Raw genomic sequence first — 20,118 nt, forward strand, 5'->3', positions numbered from 1 at the left:
AAACAACAAGAGGAAAAAAAAGATAACTCTTGTATATTTTAAAACAGTCATCCAGAAATCAGACAATGTTAGCTCTGCAGAATTGTTATTCTGACCTCAAACACTCTGTGACCTTCAGTATATGTTTCACCTTGTCTTTAGCTTAGGCTGAACTCATTTGAACATCTAAACCCTGTGGCTGCTGGAGAATAATACTAATGCTTTTCTCAAAAGTACTCAGTGGAGAAAGAACACCAGGATGGATTTAAGGCAGCTCTCATCAAACCAGGAGCGCTCGCATTGAAGTAGGGAGATGGAATGGCAGAGGAGATGGGAAAAGCTTCTTCAAATTTAATTTGACAAAAGTGCTGATTCATCTCTCCTGCAACGCATTTCCAAACAGATTAGCCCTTGATATCTCACTATCTTCCTCTTTTGCCTAATTAGATTCTTCTGCACTGAGCCTAAGCTAAGCTTCCCGAAGCCAAAGGGGCCTATACAGAGGAATATACGGTAGCTCTGCAGCTTACTGCCGCCCACGTACCTTCATCATTAGCAGACAGTTTGCCACGGAGTACATCACCCGGCACAGACGTGACCTCCACAGCTGAACAGAGGCTGCAGGAAACAAGAGCAGCTTGAGAGACTGTGCTGGTAAATTGCAGTCCTTTTTTCTAACCATCAATTATTGGTCTCAGAATAACAGAATTAAAGGGGGGAAAAAAACACACTTTCACTCATTAAGCCCCTGCTCATTTAGGAACTGTTAAGCCATTTTCTGCTCCATTCTCATCCTATACTAAAAAGAATAGATGGACTTTAACAAAGGGAAGGACTTCTTTTTTAAAGGGTAAGAGAGCATGAGGAGAGTTCAACAGCAGGAAAAGCTGAAAGTGGCTTGAAACAGCAATCAGACAAATCTCTAACTGAATGAACCATCAGAAAAATATATTATTCTGCAGCATCTCTTATGAAAACAGATAATTATATTTTCAAGAGTGATTTACATCAAGGTTTTATTGTGTTTCATCGTATCCATCTGAAACATATTTCACTTTTTTTTAAAAAAAGTATTTTTTAAAAGGAAAAGTTCACACAGAATAATTACGCTTAAAAGTGTTTAAGCTACCTGTCAGCTTACAGTTACACATACATAAAAAATACATAAAGATTCAAAATAGATAAAGTACTGTCAGCTTTTACTGGGACAAGCTGTTGCAATAAGAATACAACCCTGCAGATTGTGAGAGAAGACTGCACAAGAGCTGTTCTGTAAAAGGCTGCCCTGCTCTGAATTCACAGCAGCTTCTCTCATTTACAAGAATAATGACTCATAACTCCCCTGCTTCTAAGGAGAGAGTGGCACAGGAGGTCCATTCATTAGCCTTTCAAGCCTTTCACCTCTGGAGACCTGAGTCCAGATCCAGCTCAGGTCAAGAGTGAAAACCACTTGGTTTCAGGATAGTCTCCAGCGGACGTTTCCACATTACAAAACTAAAACACTAATTGTCATCAGACTCTCTTGAAGAAGGCGTGAGGAGAGAAAAGAAGGAATTCTTTATCAATCCTTAAGTGGACTAGAAGAGCAGTGCAATGTTTTTAAGGTGCTATACCAGAGACAATTCGCAAAAACAAAATCTTTCCATATATTGAAAAACCTAAACAGCTCACACTTCATTTGAGAAGAAAAAAATATTACATTTCCTTTGAAATACAAATTATCTTTATCATCTTGAGGCAAAATTGAGCTTGAAGGGTCTAATCCTATGGCTACCCACAATTGAATCTCACTGGATTTGTCTGTCCTGACTTCATGTCTTTAGGAGAAACATAAAAGACAAATTAACTCTACACATCGGATGGATACCATACCACTGATTCCAAAAAATACTAACCAACAAAATTGTAGCAAACGTAATGTATTAACACATTGATTTTGCAAATCTCAATATATTTGCAGATATCTATCTACACATTGCTGACCAAGAAGCACTTCACAATCATGCCAGGAAAATGTATAGTTTAGAATAGCTGAGCAAGAGATTACGTTTTCTGTATGTAATTTATAACTGCTGCTATGGATAACCAGAATCACCTCCGCTCACCAAGTACATTTCATGTACAGTACTAGGAATTTACTCCGGGATAATTGGTGCTGCAAAAGCATTCAACATACAGTATACCAAACACAAACAAGACAATAGACATTATTAAGACATGCACATACAACTAGCAATTCTGGTAAAGCAAAAAGAAGCCCTAGTAAAGTAACTGTTCAAATATTGGTTGGTTCTGGTTTAAATAGACTGGTAGTATCTTCGTGAGGGAGGTTTATGAAAAACAGGTGGGAGGGGTCATCAGCAATCTTTCCTGCCCGCATCTTTGCTCTGAAATTGTACAAATCATCAAAGGAGATGACAGCAGGCAGATGACAGTCAATAATCCTCTCCTCAGAGCAAACAACACACTGCAGTTTTCCTTTGGAGCGGGCAGACATGTTGTCAAACCAAACAGCAACAGAGGCAGTTAGAATGCTCTCAATAATGGCTCTGTAAAATTGTATTAGAATTACCTGAGACACCAAAGTTCTTCAGTTGGCACAAATAGTGCATTGTTACTTTCTTTGGGATACTGGTAATATTCATGGCCCATTTAAGGGTATTAGAGATCATAATTCCCAAAAATGTAAAGGACTTCTCCACACAAAGAACCAAATCAGGGTGAGAGGTTTTGGAAAAATGTTGGGGAAAAAAACATTTCCATTGTTTTATGGCTAGTAAACTTCTGGTGGCTGTTATCACACCATGATACTAATCGACTCACCTCCCTCCTGCACACTGTCTCATCATCATTAGTGACGAGACCTACAAGTGTGATGTAACCTGCAAACGTAGTTTGATGAAAGAGTCGCTGGAGGTGCAGTCGTTGGTGTATAGGGAATAGAGTAATGGGGAAGGCACACTTCCTTGAGGTATACCGGAGTTCACAAACAGACAGTCTAACAAATAAGGGCCTAGCCTCACCCATTGCTTAATATCTATGAGAAGGTTGATAATCCACTTGCAGATGGAACATTCACCGTAAGAATGTATGATCAAGAAGGTTCTGGAATGATAGTAGTAAATGCAGACCTAAAATCCACAAAACACATTTTTGCATATGTGCCTGAGGATTCCAGATGTTGTCAAATGCAGTGAAGGCCTCATCATACACTGACCTGTTGCAACTATATGCAAACTTTAAAGGATTGAGATGTGAATCTGTTATAGTTTTGAGATAAGGAAGTATCCAATGGTTGAAAGTCTTCAGTATGATGGAAGTAAGAGCAACTGGTCATAAAGCTCTGTTTATGGCAAAATCTCTTGGATTTAGAAAGCAAAGAAACAAACCAAGGCTTTTGTACCACATATTTTCCACTGTATAACTACATTAAATTATTTTTTGAAAGAAGCCAGTATATTAACTTCAACAACATGATTTGTTAGAGAACCCCACAATTCTTTGTGTAAAAATCCCTTCCTTGTGTTCACACTTCCCAAAGTTTCCACTTGTGTGGAAACATTTGTTTAACTGTTCATCCTACAGAAATCCATAGTATTAATTTTATCAATGCCTTATAGGATTTTAAATCCTTGAATGATGTCCCCTCACTGTTTTTGTTGAGAAGATTCAATCCCATTGACCTGTCAGTCTAGAAAGGACATTCTTTTGAGTCCAGGACTGTATCTGGTCATCGTACTTTAGTCTAATTTCAAAGAAGGAATCGTGGTCAAAAGGGCATACAATATTCTAAGTGAGGTCTTAATAGTACATTGTACGATTTCAATGTAACAACTTTATTTAAATTCTACACTTCTAACTATACTGTACATCTTAACATTTTATTTGCTTTTTTATTTTTTGTTGCATTGCTCAGAGAAGGAAAATTATGTGTCAACAAAAAGGCTTAGGCTTTTGTATATGGAACTTAAGCTTGCATCTTATATTTGTAGTGTAGGTTTTCTCTGACTCCATTTAACACTATGCATTTTTACTACATTAAAAGTCAGACATTTCCCCATCTGAGTTCTGTGTACAATAAGTAATCTGAATTTAGTTTGCTACTCCTACACTGATCATCTGTGCACTTCACTAGTATACACTAATCCCTTGCTAGTCATTAGTGACAGTCATAAGTTTAATAATAATGAATAAATTAACAAACTAAAATGGCTCCTAAGTGTACATGAAAGGACAAAGTGTCCAGAGTCGCTAAGTGATCTAGATCCTTGATGAGCTAAGAAAAACAAACGGAAGTGCATGATAAGTTGCATGAAAGACCAAGTAATAGTGTTGTTTGGCATAAATGAATCTACAATTTGTACAATAAGGAAACGTAAGAAAGCTATCTGAGTGTAAAGGCAATGTCGCTTAAGGTCTTGTACAAGCCATGTGTCCCAATCTACATGGGAGTCATCACATCATTAAAGTAACAATTATGTCAGAAACGCATTTAAAAACTTCACCATATTATTTCCAAAATATACTGTTTTTCTTTACTCTTATGTTATTGCTCTACTTTAAAATAGGTGAACCTCATTTTTACCCATAAGATCTTAAATTTACCAATTGCAAATTTACCTACCGCTAGGGTTCTCAAGGATGTGACTCTCGCGATGCAAGGGATTGCTGTACTGACTGTACTATAATCCTTATTATACACATAGATTAGGAAGAGCAGTGGCAGTGTACAAATCACACCAGATCAATCGAAGTTTATTTATCAAATGCACAACAATACGGCGTGCAACAGTAGTTGCTGGCAATGAAATGTCTTTTGATCAATTTGAGCATTCACCCATTACCTGTTTTCGATTAACCAATTTACAACACATATACATGCACTACCCCAGATACCAATGGTATTTAATTTAATAATGAATCTTTTGTGAAAAGCATTATCATAAAGTAAAGAAATATACAACAGTTAAAATATTACCCACCTTGCCTGTTCTCTTGCATTATGTTAATCATACTTCCATCTTCAGCCAAACCTTTTTCCAAATTATCCAAAATCTGTTGGAAACAAAAAAAAGTTTTGAACATGCTTCAGCATCATCAATTATATCTAATAAGTGGTTAACTGATGTTTCTCCATATAAAAACACCAATTATTTTTTCCCTTATTCTAATAAGAAACAACCAACTGATGTTACTACAGTATAACCAAATATAACACTGTATTCTTTGCATCTTCCTCTATGATGTTGTGATGCTATGCACAAAGTTTCACACTTGAACAACTACCAAAGAATGAGCACAGCTTTCACTTAGAAACTAAACATCTCCTGCTCATTGCACACCATCCCTCCACCAGCAGGAATACAGGTTACACTTAGCTACAACCAGCATTAACTTCATTTCCAGGCTACAAGTTTTCTCCTACACTTCAGGAGTTCTGATGATTTAGCCGTTTTAAACAACACATTTGATTTCTGCTGTTATAACCACATGTATTGCCAGAAAAACATTTTTGCGTGATGTGGACTTCTCAGTGTGGTGAACCAGTTCAAGTATTTAACCTTCAGTCTGTTCATCACAACTAGTTTCCATATTTTCTTCTTGTGGAACAGTAGGATCTCGATAATAGCCAAATTCACGTATAACCAAATCCGCCGCTATACCATCACATATTGTACTACAACATATAGATTGACATACTGTAAAGACATACTGACATACTGAAAAGACATACTGTTTGTAACCCTCCCTTACACGATAAGGACTAATACATTGGCTTTAAGTTAATGAAAAATACATTTATCAACAAAAACAAACAAGAGTAATCACAAACATCAGCCAAAATGAACAATGTGATTCCCTCCTCTGTGTCCAGCCTGGGCTGTCTCTTCCTGCTTCTGGGATTATCATGCTGCACATTGAACAAATGGACAGTAAAACTGTGAGATAGCCTGTAAAGTTTTCTCCAACCTTTTATTTCCCACACCGCTGACACAGACCCGGGAGTGTCTGTTACAATACAAGAACAACGCCACATTGACATGCAGATGCTGCAAAGTGGGTGCATGGGCTGGTAGCAGGGAGAGGCTCACTCATTAGCTATATTTGTTTCACAAAATGATCTTTCATGAATGAAAGTTGAGATTAACAGCCTTTAGCTTGGTTTCATCCTGCTCTGCTCTTCCTCTTTCCAAGACCCCATCGGCCAGACCACATGGTGGAAAAGCAAATATTAAATTTACAGATGTCAAGAGATTCTATAGTGTTGTATAAGCTTTCCACTATGACTGCAAGTCATGTCCAATTCAAACAACAACATTGAAATTGACAATTATCTAAAATATCAATGTAAAACTTCCACGACAGGAATTGAATGTATTTATAAAGCTGTGAAGGGTAAGGCTTAGTGAATCACCTGACATGCTATATCATCTTTGCATAAGAAAATCAGTCAGATTCAGTGCATGTGTGGATTGGGGTGTAAGGGATTCTCACTCATGTTAATAAAATTGAATTCTGGCTAATGACTCACCATCAGACAAATTACTTTCATACTATGCAAACGGTCAAGAGATTCTTGAGGCTTCCCAATGTACTGTGGAAGTTCTGCATGCAAGACACGCATTGAAAATGGAACCATTGAACCTGAAACACACACAAAGGAAAAAACAAGTAGTTTCTCAGTTAGAACTGATGGAAAACTGTGCAGCTATTTGTCTTAAAAGTATTCCCTTGTCTTACTGAAATTAGTTATTTGAACACCTCTGGAAGAACTTCAAACTGAAGCTGCTGCTGAACATAACTTATAAACAAGAGGAGGTCATTCAGCCCATCTAGCCTTTGGGGTTTTTAAGTAGCTAATAAATCCAAAGATCTCATCTAAGCTCTTTCTTGAAGAAGGTGTTTCAACACCATGATTGGGCAACTAGTAAGATATTTCCACAATCCTTTGTCTCTGGTTTGTTTTTCCATGTTGATTCTGAAAACATCCACAAAATTAATCAGAATTAATGCTGTTGAGAACATAAATACTTGAATCAGGCCTGCCCATAGTCTTCTTTGTTTAAGACTAAAAAATTCAGTTCTTTTAGCCAGAAAATGGAGGACATTTCTTTGAGCTCAGGAATATACAGTATCTGGTTTCTCTTTCTTGGATTGATTCAAGGGCAGCAATATATTTTTTGCATCATGGTGACAAAAAGTGTAAGCAATATCCAGAAATGAGGTCTTAAAGGCCCCTTGTACCATTTTAACATCATATCCCTCAATATAAATTCTGTACATTTACTATATATACAGTCAAAGCAATGTCAAGATGCCAATTGTTTGCTTTACAAACTGATTAAATGAATATAAGTAAAAAGTCAAGTTTAAAATAAGGAATAAATTCAGATACATTTTTCTTAGGAAGTAAATTAAGTAGTCTCGATGTTAAATTGATTATGATCATGTACTTGCATATAATTTTGGGGAGAACTATAGCTATATACAGTATCTGCAGTTCTTATTTTTTTAAAATGATTCAACAGAAACAGAAATCTACAAGTGGACGGCTGTACTCACAAGTAAAAACAGACATTTTTGATCAGGAGACATGCTTGCTGAAACACTGATCCTTAGAAGTGTATTTTAAAACTACAAACCATATTTATTTTAAAAGATGTGGATTAAAGGTACAGAGGGAGCCTTACACAAGCTACACAAACAAAGGCAGACACACATCTTCTGAGACAGGAAAAAACATATTTGAGTAATAGTAGAAAGCAGTATAAATGTATTACAAAATACTATATATTCAATTTGTTGGTTCTGTGTCCTTCCCACTGCATGTGTCACTTGAGTAATGCATAACTAGAGTAATGACTGTACTCATAAACCCATCCTGGGAAACAAGCTAGATAACTGACACTCTCTGAATGTCCATGAATGTCCATGTTGTGTTTTATATACACTGCATGTATATAAAACACAACAAAGAAGTTAAGACCTTAATTAAAAATTTGCTTAAAAGAAAAAAAATGGTTTTATTTGATTTATTGCTATCTAAATGTTGACTTTCAAGTAGCTTTTTCGCTTTTCCAGATCCACACTAGGGTAAATTTGCAATGTCTTAAACTGAAACCTGACATTAAGTGCCGAGTACTGGTAGCTTGTGATTCCCAGCAGAAACTGTTAGACAGCAACAAGAGGAGATCCCTAAAAACTTTCTTAAATCCTATCCTTAATGGGCTGCTTCTGATACATTTTCAAAACAATACAGGTTGCTCTATCCTCACCTCGTCGTCCAGGATACACATTTGGATAGTATTCATAGTACAGGTCTGGCTGGTCCAGGTTACCAAAAGGCTCAAACTCCATCTCGGCATTATGGAAAAGGCTTAGCTTCGTCAGCAATGCTAGTCGCACAAACCAAAGCTGCAAAACAAGAGAGGAGAGTTTTCAGCTGTTTCTTACCAAACATTGTATGATTGCCAAGACAACACATTTGTCAACTGGTTCAATACCAATAAAGAGATTGAAATTTAGACTCTACTTTCTATAAGATGCTAACAAGCACGTTCTTTTGTTGTCTTATAGCAAGTGGAATTTTGATCTGCAATGGTATGAACCATGTCACACAGTTTTTACACCATGTTGATTATCAAACTTGTATAGAAATGAACTGTTTTCCCTTAATGGCACTGCTTCATGGCTGACATTTGTCCCTTCAGATAATTAGTTATATGTGGTGTTAAACTCCGGGAAACAACAAATAAAATAAAATTTGGGAGAAATTTATTTGGGAGAAGCAAATCTTCTGTTTGTTTCCCTAAAAATGATGAAAGCAATGGAGCAAATTTTATGCCTAAGGCTCATCATAACAAATTGTGTTATTTAAGAAAATGCGCTATAGAAAGTAAAGGTTATTTTTTTTTATTATTATTATTCAAAGGGACATTTATCATGCTTCTTAACCTTCAAACCTTATGTGATGCATAACTGTTAAGTCACAACAGTATTATATTGAAATATGGTATAAAAAACAATGTATCATTTGTTTACAAGGATTAGTAGTATGGTGTGAGATTTAACAATGTTATTAAAAGAGAAATTAGAATAGTTTTCCATTCTTCTTCCCTTCATTCATATCTTTTGCCTTAATTTTTAATAAGAAATTATACTTTGATTTAAATTTGGCTTTATTTCAAACATTTGCTGTAGTGTTAACCATAATTAAAGCTCCATATTGCAATTTGACACACTTTGAAGATTTGATATATTCAATTTCCTTATCAAAAGGTACATAAAATTAGAATTTTAAAAAGAACATTAGGACCAGTTGCGCCCCTCATAGAGCTTTTAACACAGCAGGTTTTATTTCATTTTAAGGAAGACAAAAAATAAACTGATGGAGTCTACACAAATTTAACACTGATTGCGCTCCATTAAAGTCCTTGCATATGATAACGAATACTGTGAATCCAAAAGTTAGTTATTTAAATGGGATAAGGTAATCAAAGAAGCATATCTATACATCAGGCTATTTTTTAGAATCGATTGAATACTGTTGGTGGGAATACTGTCTCTGGTAGAGAGGTCCAGATTGAGACAACTAGAGCATCAAACCCAGCAGTGTGCTGTCACTTTAATTAGTTTTCAAATGACACTCAATTTTCAGATGATTTTGACATCACATCATAAATACAAGAACTCTGGAGGGAAACAAGTCCCTTTCCCTTATTAAAAAAAGTTTGACCATGTTCATTCTCATAAGAAACTTCTGTGCGGAGAGGGGAGTGGGTATTCATGTATCTTTAGGAATTTCTACAATCTGTATTATGATAGCTAGCTTCATAAAAAGAGCCTTCTGACACTGAATTCGTTCAATACAACATGTACAGTAGAGGCAGAAAACTGACCAGAGGAATAACATCAGAGGACAGCTGCAACACATGCTGACAGGATTCTTATAAAATACCTCGATGTTGACACAAGAGACAAAGCAAGCAAAACACCAAAGTTTGATTTGCCATAAGCTGTCGCCTTTCCAAGTGGGATCTATGAAATGTGATGTATGAGAGGCAAACCTACCTGCAGGGAGTCTGTAGTGTGGCTGGTTGGCTGGCCACTCTTCCCATACCCTTGACCATGAGCAGTCAGCAGCCTCCCAGTCAGGTCAACAGCCGCCCTCCAGTTCTTTGTGCTCTTGTTACGGAGTGGACAAGGTGAAGAATAAATGAACCCATTAAACGAACAGCTGCTTATTTGGCTGCGAGCAGGTATAGTCAAGCTACCCATCAGTAATAATGACAAGGTCAGTTCAGCTATTCTGTTTTAACTGCAGTGTCATTTATCAAGGCGATCTCTGTAATTAGGCAACACTTTTAACCAAGCATAAAATATAATTTAACAAACAGAAACCCCTTTTTGAATAGCTAGGATGGCTGGGCCGCTGTGGAACCCTGTTATCGGCTTCCATTCTCCTATCTCGCATTCCTGTGGAGTGCTAATGTCTCCAGCGCACAGTTCCCTATCACTGCATCTCTTGCTTCTAAATCTTCATTAAGAAGGGAAATGAAGCTTAAAACGATGGGCAAGAAAATGTGCAAAAGCAGCTGCCGTTACTGAAACAGAACATAAAAAGTCAATGTAACTGTAAATTTTGTACCTTTATTGTATTTTGGAATGCCATGAACAAAACAAAAAAGTCCATAAATAATACATTTAGTGCTTTTAGCTTACATTTTATGTTTCTACACATATACTGCATTTTTATATACAGAAATACATCATAAAATGTACCCTGACATTTCTTATGCAGCAAGTCAGAGCATCTATCAGTTAAAAAATCTTCCATTCTGTAAGAAAAAGATAAAACCTCCAGATGAAATGGATATCTCTGATAGAGATCTAAAATGTATCCTGAACAGACTTCACTGAACCTAACTGAAATTATTTTACAAATGTCCTATTTGAAGATGTACAACTTTAACTACCCTGGGTTTGACGATAAGTAATGGGCAAATAACAAACACATGGGCCGAGATTTCTATATTTTGAAATGACTTGTGAAAAGAATACACATATTACAGACAAAAACCCTAATGTTTTGCTGCCAATGATCACTTTCGAACATAAAAAATATTATACTAGAAAACATATCCTTAAATCTTTCACTAAGGAGCATCAAAAGTATGTGGAACTCAGCTTGATCAGAGTGGATGTAAAGACAGCTTACTGTAAGATAAGGTCACTTTATTGGTCATATACAATTAGGGATTTGTCTTTTCACATACCCCAACTTGCTCTCCATGAGACACACAGACAGGGAGAGAGAAGCCTGGGGTCAGAGCGCAGGGTCAGCCATTTATACGGCGCCCCTGGAGCAGTTGGGGTTAAAGGCCTTGCTCAGGGGCCCAACAGAGTAGGATTCCTCTGCCAGCTGTGGGATACGAACCGGCAACCTTCCAGCCACAGAGCCACCGGCCCTGTACTGTATATGTAAACAATACTATTTTATAAGGAAGCTACATAGTCTAATGGGAAAGATGAAATTTATGCTCCTAGGAGGCTCCTGTTTAAAAAACAAATTTCCTAGTCCATGTTCCCTCTCCTTTAGATAAGATATGAAACTAAGATAATGGTGTAAATTACTCCACAACAGCAGTGAATGCTGCATAGATCACCCACACATCCTTACAAACAGCTTTGGATAAAAGAATAAACAAAAAATATTATTTTCTTTTCTATTCAGAGAAATAATGTCAGTCTTTTACAGAAGGTCTCTATATTTCCTATGGAACAGAGGTTTAACCCTTACCATTTCCTATTTTCTATTTTTAGAAACTGACATTTATTTTGATAAACAACAAAAGAAAATTGAAGTGGAGTTATGAAACAGAAAAGGCTGAGTTTTTTTAGATTATGACACAAGTACTTCTGAATCAAGTCCTCTGACTGGTTTAGTTTTAGACATGGTACACAACAGGGCTACAGTAATGCTTCAAACTGGTTTCTTACCCAAATTGACAGGTGAAATATGAAATATGATAATGTAGTGGTCTGTAGGAAGCCTCTTTAGGCCTTGCTAGCCAAGATGCTTGTTATTCCTTGTATTGGGAATTATAAAAAAATGCATCTCTCTCATTCACTCTATAAGTAAACTTGGCAAAAACTAAAATACAAACCACTAATGAGCAGCCAGTTTTAACTGACGTACAGGTAGTAACAAAGTTAAGCTGGTGAAATTCTTCACTTAATGTACCTCAACTGCACCCTGCCGCATACTGGATGAAGCAAGGCTGAAATTAATAATTTTCAATGACAAGAAACATTTGTCTCTCAAGCATTACAATAGCAAGACCTTGAAAATGAAAATAACCTAAAGCTTTCTATAGGAATGTCCCAATAGCTAGAGATTTGACATATTTCTATAATGTATATCAGCTATAGGTTATTTTGATAAGGGGGAACATCCATTTTTTCAATATATAAATCTTCTCAGTGTTATGTGGCATAGAGGTATAGTCAATGCCCACATCTTAAGCAACACATTTCTACCAGTAGATCTTATGACAGAGATGTTGTGTTTACCACAATGAGAATATCATAAATGTTTAAACCTGTTATCAAACCATTTTCATTGATATCTAGAAAGGTCAGAGCCAAGATGTTTGGATCCTTCAGGCTCAATTTGTGAAGTGACATCTCAGCTAGTCACACCAGAGCTGTGGATGTCATTCATTTTCTGAATGGAATCGCTTACAGGCTCTTAAGGGTAAGCCAAGACTTACCTTTGATATTTGAATCTTGTTCTACACTTAACACCAAGTACAGGGACTAAGCTATGTTGTAGTATCTCACAGAGGAAGCTACACCCTGAACACACCAAGAAAGAAAACAGAAATAAAGTATTGCAATGATGTGCAAATAGCAGGCTTTTTCTCTTCTCCAAATGATATGTCTGGCTCATCGGGATTTCGTTACTTTACAGCAGAGAACAATGTAAAGACGCATCAAATTTCCATTTTAGTGGGCAGTAGTAGTGTACACTCAAAATGATGTCTTTCCTTGGGTTACATAAGACTAAATTTTAAATAAATTCAACTTTACATGAAAACATCCCATGGACCCCATAGGACCATTTCTGAGTTATACTACATAATTAAAGAGCAAACAGTGCAGTACATTCCTTCTGCAGATGAATAGTGTGGAGCAAAAAAAATACGGTCTACACCAGGGCTCTGTTTTACACTTCAGCCTTACTCTGTTGTAATGCACACGTGCTAATCTCTGCGTATCATTTTGTACTTTTTCACTGGAAATTGTAAAACATTGTAATCATAACAGGGAAGCACCCAAGTGATTTAATTATTTGGTGTTTTAATAACTGAACAGTCTCTCCAATGTTTAATTTACTGTAATGTATGCTATATTTAGTGTTTAATTATTCTAATTATACGGATTTAAAACTTTCTTTCATTCGTTGTTGTTTCACTTCTCTCCATTTATATAATCGGGGGATGTTTTTTTCTCTCTCTCCCTCATCAACTGCTAGCTGCTGCTGCATTCTCTCCCTGAGTCTCTACCCCCCTCTGTGATCGGCGCACACACACCTGTTGACCATTATTGGACAATATACCCTGGTGAGACTGTCTCTCCTTTCTCACTCGTTGCCACTGGTGCTGAAATTACGGGAGGATCTTTGCAATATCATAAGTGGTAATTACTGTATACAGTATGTATGCATCACAGTGGCTAAGAAAGGGTTTGTTTTGACTTACGTAAAATTCATGGTATGGAAAAACATGCACAACCTGGGTTGTTGTAATTTGAGGAAACACTGTAAATGGTATCTGAAGCTTTGGTTGGATTTAATATAACAATAAATATACAGGTTAGGTAGTTATTTTTAAAATCTCAGATGGAAAAATACAGGTGTCGAGAAAATTAGTATGACTGACAACAAATGTCCTCCATAATTTCCTTTAGAAAACAGAGAAAGTTTAAAGACAGCTAAAGTGAGTTGGCCCCAAAACGTAAATGCAATAAGGTACAGCTCACTGCTAACTGATTTTATTAAATTCTTGCGACTAAACTAAATCGAGAACATTCAGACAACACAATCATAAAAGCTGGAGTGTACATATGTAAACGATTAACAACCTAGTAAATATGATATATTAAAACTTTATATATAAAGTATGTTGTTATTATGCCTGTTTCAGGAAACATGATCTGGACCCAGTTCTGTAGTCCGGCTTCTGGCAAAAGTAAATGGATAAGGCATTTGCGGGCTCAATTTTTTTTAGATAGAGATTCAGTTCTTAAACAGCCTTTAAGGCTGTTAATGACTTGATGATTCAGCCACTCCAGAATTTGATATAATCAATCATAGCATGCTGCTGGACAACACAAACCATCATCATAGGGATTACAGGAACTTCACTTCATTTAAATGTTTCTATTAAGCTACCAGGGCTCAGTTCTAAAATCTTTATGGCTTTAAATTTGACCACTTACTCAGGGTGTTCTCCATGGTTCTGCACTGGCATCTTTGCTGTTTATATTTTTCATAACGCCACCTGGTCAGATTATTAACCACTGAGGACTAGGAATTCATTTCTATGCTGATGACACTTTTAGTTTCTGTACTTTCTGCAGTTTTTAGGTCTGTGCAAGATATGGATGCAAGAGAACATTGTTATGATAAACCATGGCAAAAATCAAGTTTTTCACTAGAAACACCAATGTTAGTTTTGATCCTCTGCTGCCATTTGAAGCATACATAATGAGTTCTCCTGTTCACGTATTAGACACTGAATGATCTAGCTCCAGGTTATCATAAAGCCATATTGTCCCATATACAGTACATCTAAGAGCTTTCTGTATAGTCAAATTCTTAATCTGAGATTTGATTATTTTGGGAATCTTTTACTGCTGGAGATCAGGATTTAAAGATGGGTATCAGTTTTTTCATTCAGTACCACAGCTGTGGAATACATCACAAAATAGTACTGCCTATATTTTGCCAAAACAGCTTAAATTTACAGTTATTCAATCAAATAGAAATTTTACTGAAGAAACAAGAGTGATGTTCCTCACTCAAGGATACATTAGTTATGTCCCCATCTGGGATTTGAACCACACATGTCCAGTCCACAGCACTAGCCATTACTGTACTTTGCTACACTTTTTTTGTGTATATGATTCTAACATATACTCCATTACAAGCATAGTGCAGAAGGGCACAAAAGCCACTCCTAATGGAGCAGAAATATGAGTTTCGTCCTCCTGAGAACTACCAGGAATAGAACTCTGGCAGGAACAATTATTCAGATCCATCCTGCATATCTTTGGGAGGCAAGAGGAAACCAGAGTAACCAAAGAAACTCATGTAAACACAAACAGGACATGCAAAATCTAAAAAGAAAATAGACCAAGGCCATGATCAAACTTGGGTCTCTGAAGCTGTGAGGCACTAGTGCCAATCAGCAGGCTATTAATACACTACTGATAAAAATGCATATACTGTTAAATACCACACATTTGCCAGTTTTAATTTGGAGGGTTTTCCAACAATGCTTAAGTAGATTCCTAATCTGGTGTTTCAATATGATATCATAACCAGCCATCTTTTAAGGAAAGCATATCATACCTCAGGTCCAAAACTTTTGTGGCTCTGCTGACTCAGAGATGAGTTGGTAGAGCCCGACAGCTACCACTGTACTGACTCAACACAGCAGGAGGTACCACAATCCACACTACCACAAAAAACCCTTGAAGCAAATTTCTGCACATCAAAGTTCAAAAAAGATCAAAACAAATGGCAACAATTCAGCATTTATCCACCTGGAACTCACTAACACTTCACCTGAAACCTGAACTGCTATAGTTCTAAGAGGAAATCATTTTAGAATGCTGGTCAGAATCTTCGACTCATTCCTTGGGTGCAGAGTACTCTACTAGGAAAAAAAACATTCAGTAACCCCCTAGAGCATGCCTTCTCAGGCATTAAAAATTAATTGTCTTATGCCAGATGTGCAGAATTTCAACAAAAGAACAAAACCACAAGTGGTTCTGATGGCTTTCAAGAAAGTTTGTCATGAGACACTTTAGAAAACAAAAATGTTACACTTTATGGAATGGTTACTAGTTGAAAAAAAGATCTAGAACATTCAGATTTAAACTAATATGAGAAACTTTGTTCTGCTTATAGCTCAGCACACTGAATAAGCCTTCCCAAAAATAAATGTGTTGAAAGTTGATATAAGTTTAAAAATGTTGACCAGGGAAGAAATGTCTATTTTTTCATGGGTTACAATGTTTGAATACAATAATAACTACAAGAAGGTGGCAAAGACTCATGAATATAAGTGTGCTTATAGAAATCAATATCACATTAATTTATCATCCTGAGTTTTGTGATCAAGTAAAATAAAAATGTACAAACATTTTTATATATAAATTGTAATATTTTCCATGACTGAACAAACCAGGTTTAAAGCATATAAGTACTCAAAAACCTTTCTACAGTAGTAGGCTTGAAACCTATTTAATACTATGATTGGTTTAAATGCAGCTATTCGTTATGGAGGAACAAAACTTTTGTTGATTTGTTCAACGGTGCATGGATGGGATAATGCCTAACAATGTACGCTTTTAGACTATGAAAGTCAAAGTCTACATTTTAGAATAAGATTGTGGGTATCCAAGTGGCAATTTTGCTCTATATAGGAAAACTGTTTTTCACCATTGTAATTGTAAAGCTGGAGTGTGTGTTGCTCATATTAGTCAGCTGGTTTACTATTGCTTATGAAGGAAAAATCTGAAACATTTTTAAAGTTTTTAGAAAATGGCTCAGACAACAATCTTGTCTGATGAAGCCACAATATCATCTTCATGTGTGTATCACCAAGTGTCCATGATCATACCATTCTACGTTAAAAATGAATGGCTAGGATCAGCAGTCTTGAGACGTTTTAATGTTCGGAATACAATGGCGAAAATAACCAACAGCGGTAAGGTAATCATTGTGACTTATGAAAGAGCACCATTGTAATATACTGTTGTGGTAAGGGGAGTTCAGTGAGGTTGGCAACATTTGTACTTAATAACAAAGTTACCTTTCTCCAAAGGTACAAGGCAATGGGTATTATTCTACTATATTTACACAGCTGCCTTACAGATGATGAAAGGAGTGTTTCTAATAACTGACGTTAACTAAACCACTGTTGAATGATTAAGTCAGCCATATTAAAACATAAATAATCAACAGTTATAGACCATTCATGGGGAGAACACTACCAGCTTCCATGAGCATGGATCAAGGGAAAATCTAGGCCTCATGACAGGGTAAATACAGCAATACAGTAAAAAAAGACAGGAAGAAAAGAACAGACATCATCAAGAAGATTGTATCATGGAACTCTTTCAAATCAGACATGAAATCAGATTCTGTGAGGTAAACTGAACACTGCAAAAGAGCCATACTGTTCATAAAAGGTGTTAGCCGTCGTATTTATTTTATATATTGTGGAATCCTCATGCTAAAAAACATCTCTCCTGGGCTAGTGATGCAGTGTTAGAATAGGGAAATTGGTTCTCATTCACTTGTAAGCTTCTGGTTAGAGAGGAAGATTACTCCTGAGTGTTTTAATAGGACACCGGTTTTCTCATTGCTTTGTAAGGTGTTTTACTGTTTAGATTAAAGGGGCAGACTTCTGGGATATTCTGTCAGTAGAAGACAGAACTCTGATATTCACAGACTTATTAATATCTATTTGCAGCTGAAACACTGAATTTGTTCTGTACAGGCTTGCTGCCTGGTCATTAGTCTATCAAGCTGTGCCTGAGAATCAAGAACACACGTGCCACATACAACTTGGTAATCCCTTTAGGGGGTTAATTTAGTATTAGCCTTTATATTTTGCTTGCATAGCAAGCTGCTGTCAGGACCTGATTCTTATATGCTGATTTGTATTCCTGATCCAAATATACTTCATTTGAATAACTGATTGGATAGCCTCTTATTTTATAATTATAACTCATTACAATATTATAATTATATTTTAACCAAGTGTGGAATTTACTGGCTGAACATTTCCTGAGCAGAACGCATTTTAAGATCACACTGTGATCTGAAACAATTTTAATGCTGGAGTGCCCCTGTATCTGCTGGATTTTGTTCCAACTGGGCCCTTAATCACCAGTATTAATTGGTGCCTGTAACTGATCTGCTTCCTGGTTTCGACTTTCTTTTTCAAGCAAGCAGACCTTGATTTTAAAAAATACCCTCGTTAAAATACATTATTTTCTCAGTAAAACAGACCATAAAACAACTGGCTAATTATAAACTTATTTCTTATTAAACAGCTCCTAACACATGACCAATTAATGATGAAGAGGCACAGGTGGGAGTTCAATTGTTCAAAACCCACAAAATGTCAGTGCTTTTCCTTTTGCTTCAGTCCAGTCAGTAAAACACCTGCATGAAGACAATCCTGAAACTCGATAATTAATACAGGGTTCATATCTATTATAAATCTCATTTCTGCTTTGCAAGACATGTAACAAAATAAAAAAAAAAACATCTTAAAATGTTAGATAGTAGAAAATTAAAATAAATTAACCTGTAATTAAGAACTCACTCTAGCAAAAATCAGAATAGACAGAAGTTACCAAGAACCAAGATTGATAACCACTGTATAGCATCATATAATTTTTGAAACCATGAGTGTAGAAAACAAAAAGCCTGAATAAGCACACATATGAATTACTAGCAACATTTAGCACAGGTGACTAAGATTACAGCTAGAACAAATACCAACAGAATCAAAGGTAAACCAGTACTAGGATTAAGTACTACAGGTCTAGAAAATGTAAATGATCTTCGAAATGAACAATTTAGTCTTTAAGTAACAAGTTAAGTAACAAGTAAGTAGCCTTTCCTAGCTCAGCATTTCCCAGATGAACATCCATGTAGAAAAAGGTGATGCAGTCAACAAGGGAAATCAGCCATCTGTCCTTAAGTAAAGTTCTGTACCATGTAGACATACCAAAGCCTATATATTTACTCACTTAAAATCCAACATACAGACAGCAATGATATATAGCAGTTGAATGATGCAAACACCTGTCCACCTAATGGAAACATTTCAGCCATTTCAGCTATTCATGTATTTGGGAGACCATGTTCTTTCAAAGAGAGAAGAAAATAAACTCTATATTGTTCCAGATATATAGCTTCTGCCATCATCTACCTCAAAGAATTAGCTAAGCATAGAGACCTGCATAACCCAACTCTTGAAGAACAAGACAGGAGAGTACCTGCCAGTGGAGAAAAGAAGGGTGCTTATCTCCAAAGAAGACAGGATCATTGGGAAAGGATTAGGAATGAGGATGGCAGGAAGAGAAAACAAGACTGAAGAGGAAATGTGGACTGGTTGATGCTACTCATAGGAGGATCACCTTGTCCAAAGCCCGTGGAATTTCATCAACCAGAAATTGGGCATTTCATTTGCCCATTAATACATTTTATACCTGCCAAGAGAGGAAGAGAAATATAAAGTAGAACAGATTGCATCTTTTATTGGCAGAACTGTATTCTTAATTTAGTTTTTTAAACTGACATTAATTTACAGGACCAAAGATCAATTGTGTCTTTTCTGGAAGAAACCGGTATAAATACACTACTGTGTCAACTCATCAGTGCTGGATCCTTCTAGTCCTTTAATTTTTTCAACCAGACAGCTTTTCTCTTTGCTAAGCTACTGGAAATGGGAACAGCAGGAGACAGTGCAGTCAGGCACTGCCACTGCAGTATGAGTCACTATCACATTCCTACAGTACCCCATTGCAGAACTAAAAAAATGCATTTATGAAAATAGATTTCTAAATAAGGGTAAGGTATTGCACACAGCATCTACAACAGATTCTCACAGAAAACAACCATGATTAATTTCCCCAAGTAATTAGAAACCAGATCATGATCTAAGGTTTTCAATAGTTTCAGTGCCAATGTTTCAATGCCAAGAAAACAAGATATCTAGGAATGATTCCGAAAAATACATGGTATAAAATAGCTTTCATAAATAATATCTGTAAAATTATATAAAATGAAAGTAGTCTGAGACTGCTGACTTTTAGGATACAATAAAG

At 36.3% G+C, this 20,118-nt stretch overlaps 1 protein-coding gene across 2 annotated transcripts in view; it reads right to left on the minus strand.

Moving 5' to 3' along the window:
- trappc12 (trafficking protein particle complex subunit 12) overlaps nt 1-20,118 on the minus strand; it is a 40,696-nt gene that overhangs the window by 8,778 nt on the left and 11,800 nt on the right. For both annotated transcript variants that reach the window (XM_015357790.2, XM_006626398.3), the window contains exons 4-8: nt 10,051-10,164; nt 8,256-8,394; nt 6,512-6,624; nt 4,962-5,034; nt 524-597 (exon numbers count right to left, since the gene is read on the minus strand). In XM_015357790.2, coding sequence (XP_015213276.1) covers nt 524-597; nt 4,962-5,034; nt 6,512-6,624; nt 8,256-8,394; nt 10,051-10,164 — 513 coding nt within the window. The remainder of the gene's footprint in view (nt 1-523; nt 598-4,961; nt 5,035-6,511; nt 6,625-8,255; nt 8,395-10,050; nt 10,165-20,118) is intronic.

Source organism: Lepisosteus oculatus, chromosome 2, assembly GCF_040954835.1.
Source record: "Lepisosteus oculatus isolate fLepOcu1 chromosome 2, fLepOcu1.hap2, whole genome shotgun sequence".
Taxonomy (NCBI): domain Eukaryota; kingdom Metazoa; phylum Chordata; class Actinopteri; order Semionotiformes; family Lepisosteidae; genus Lepisosteus; species Lepisosteus oculatus.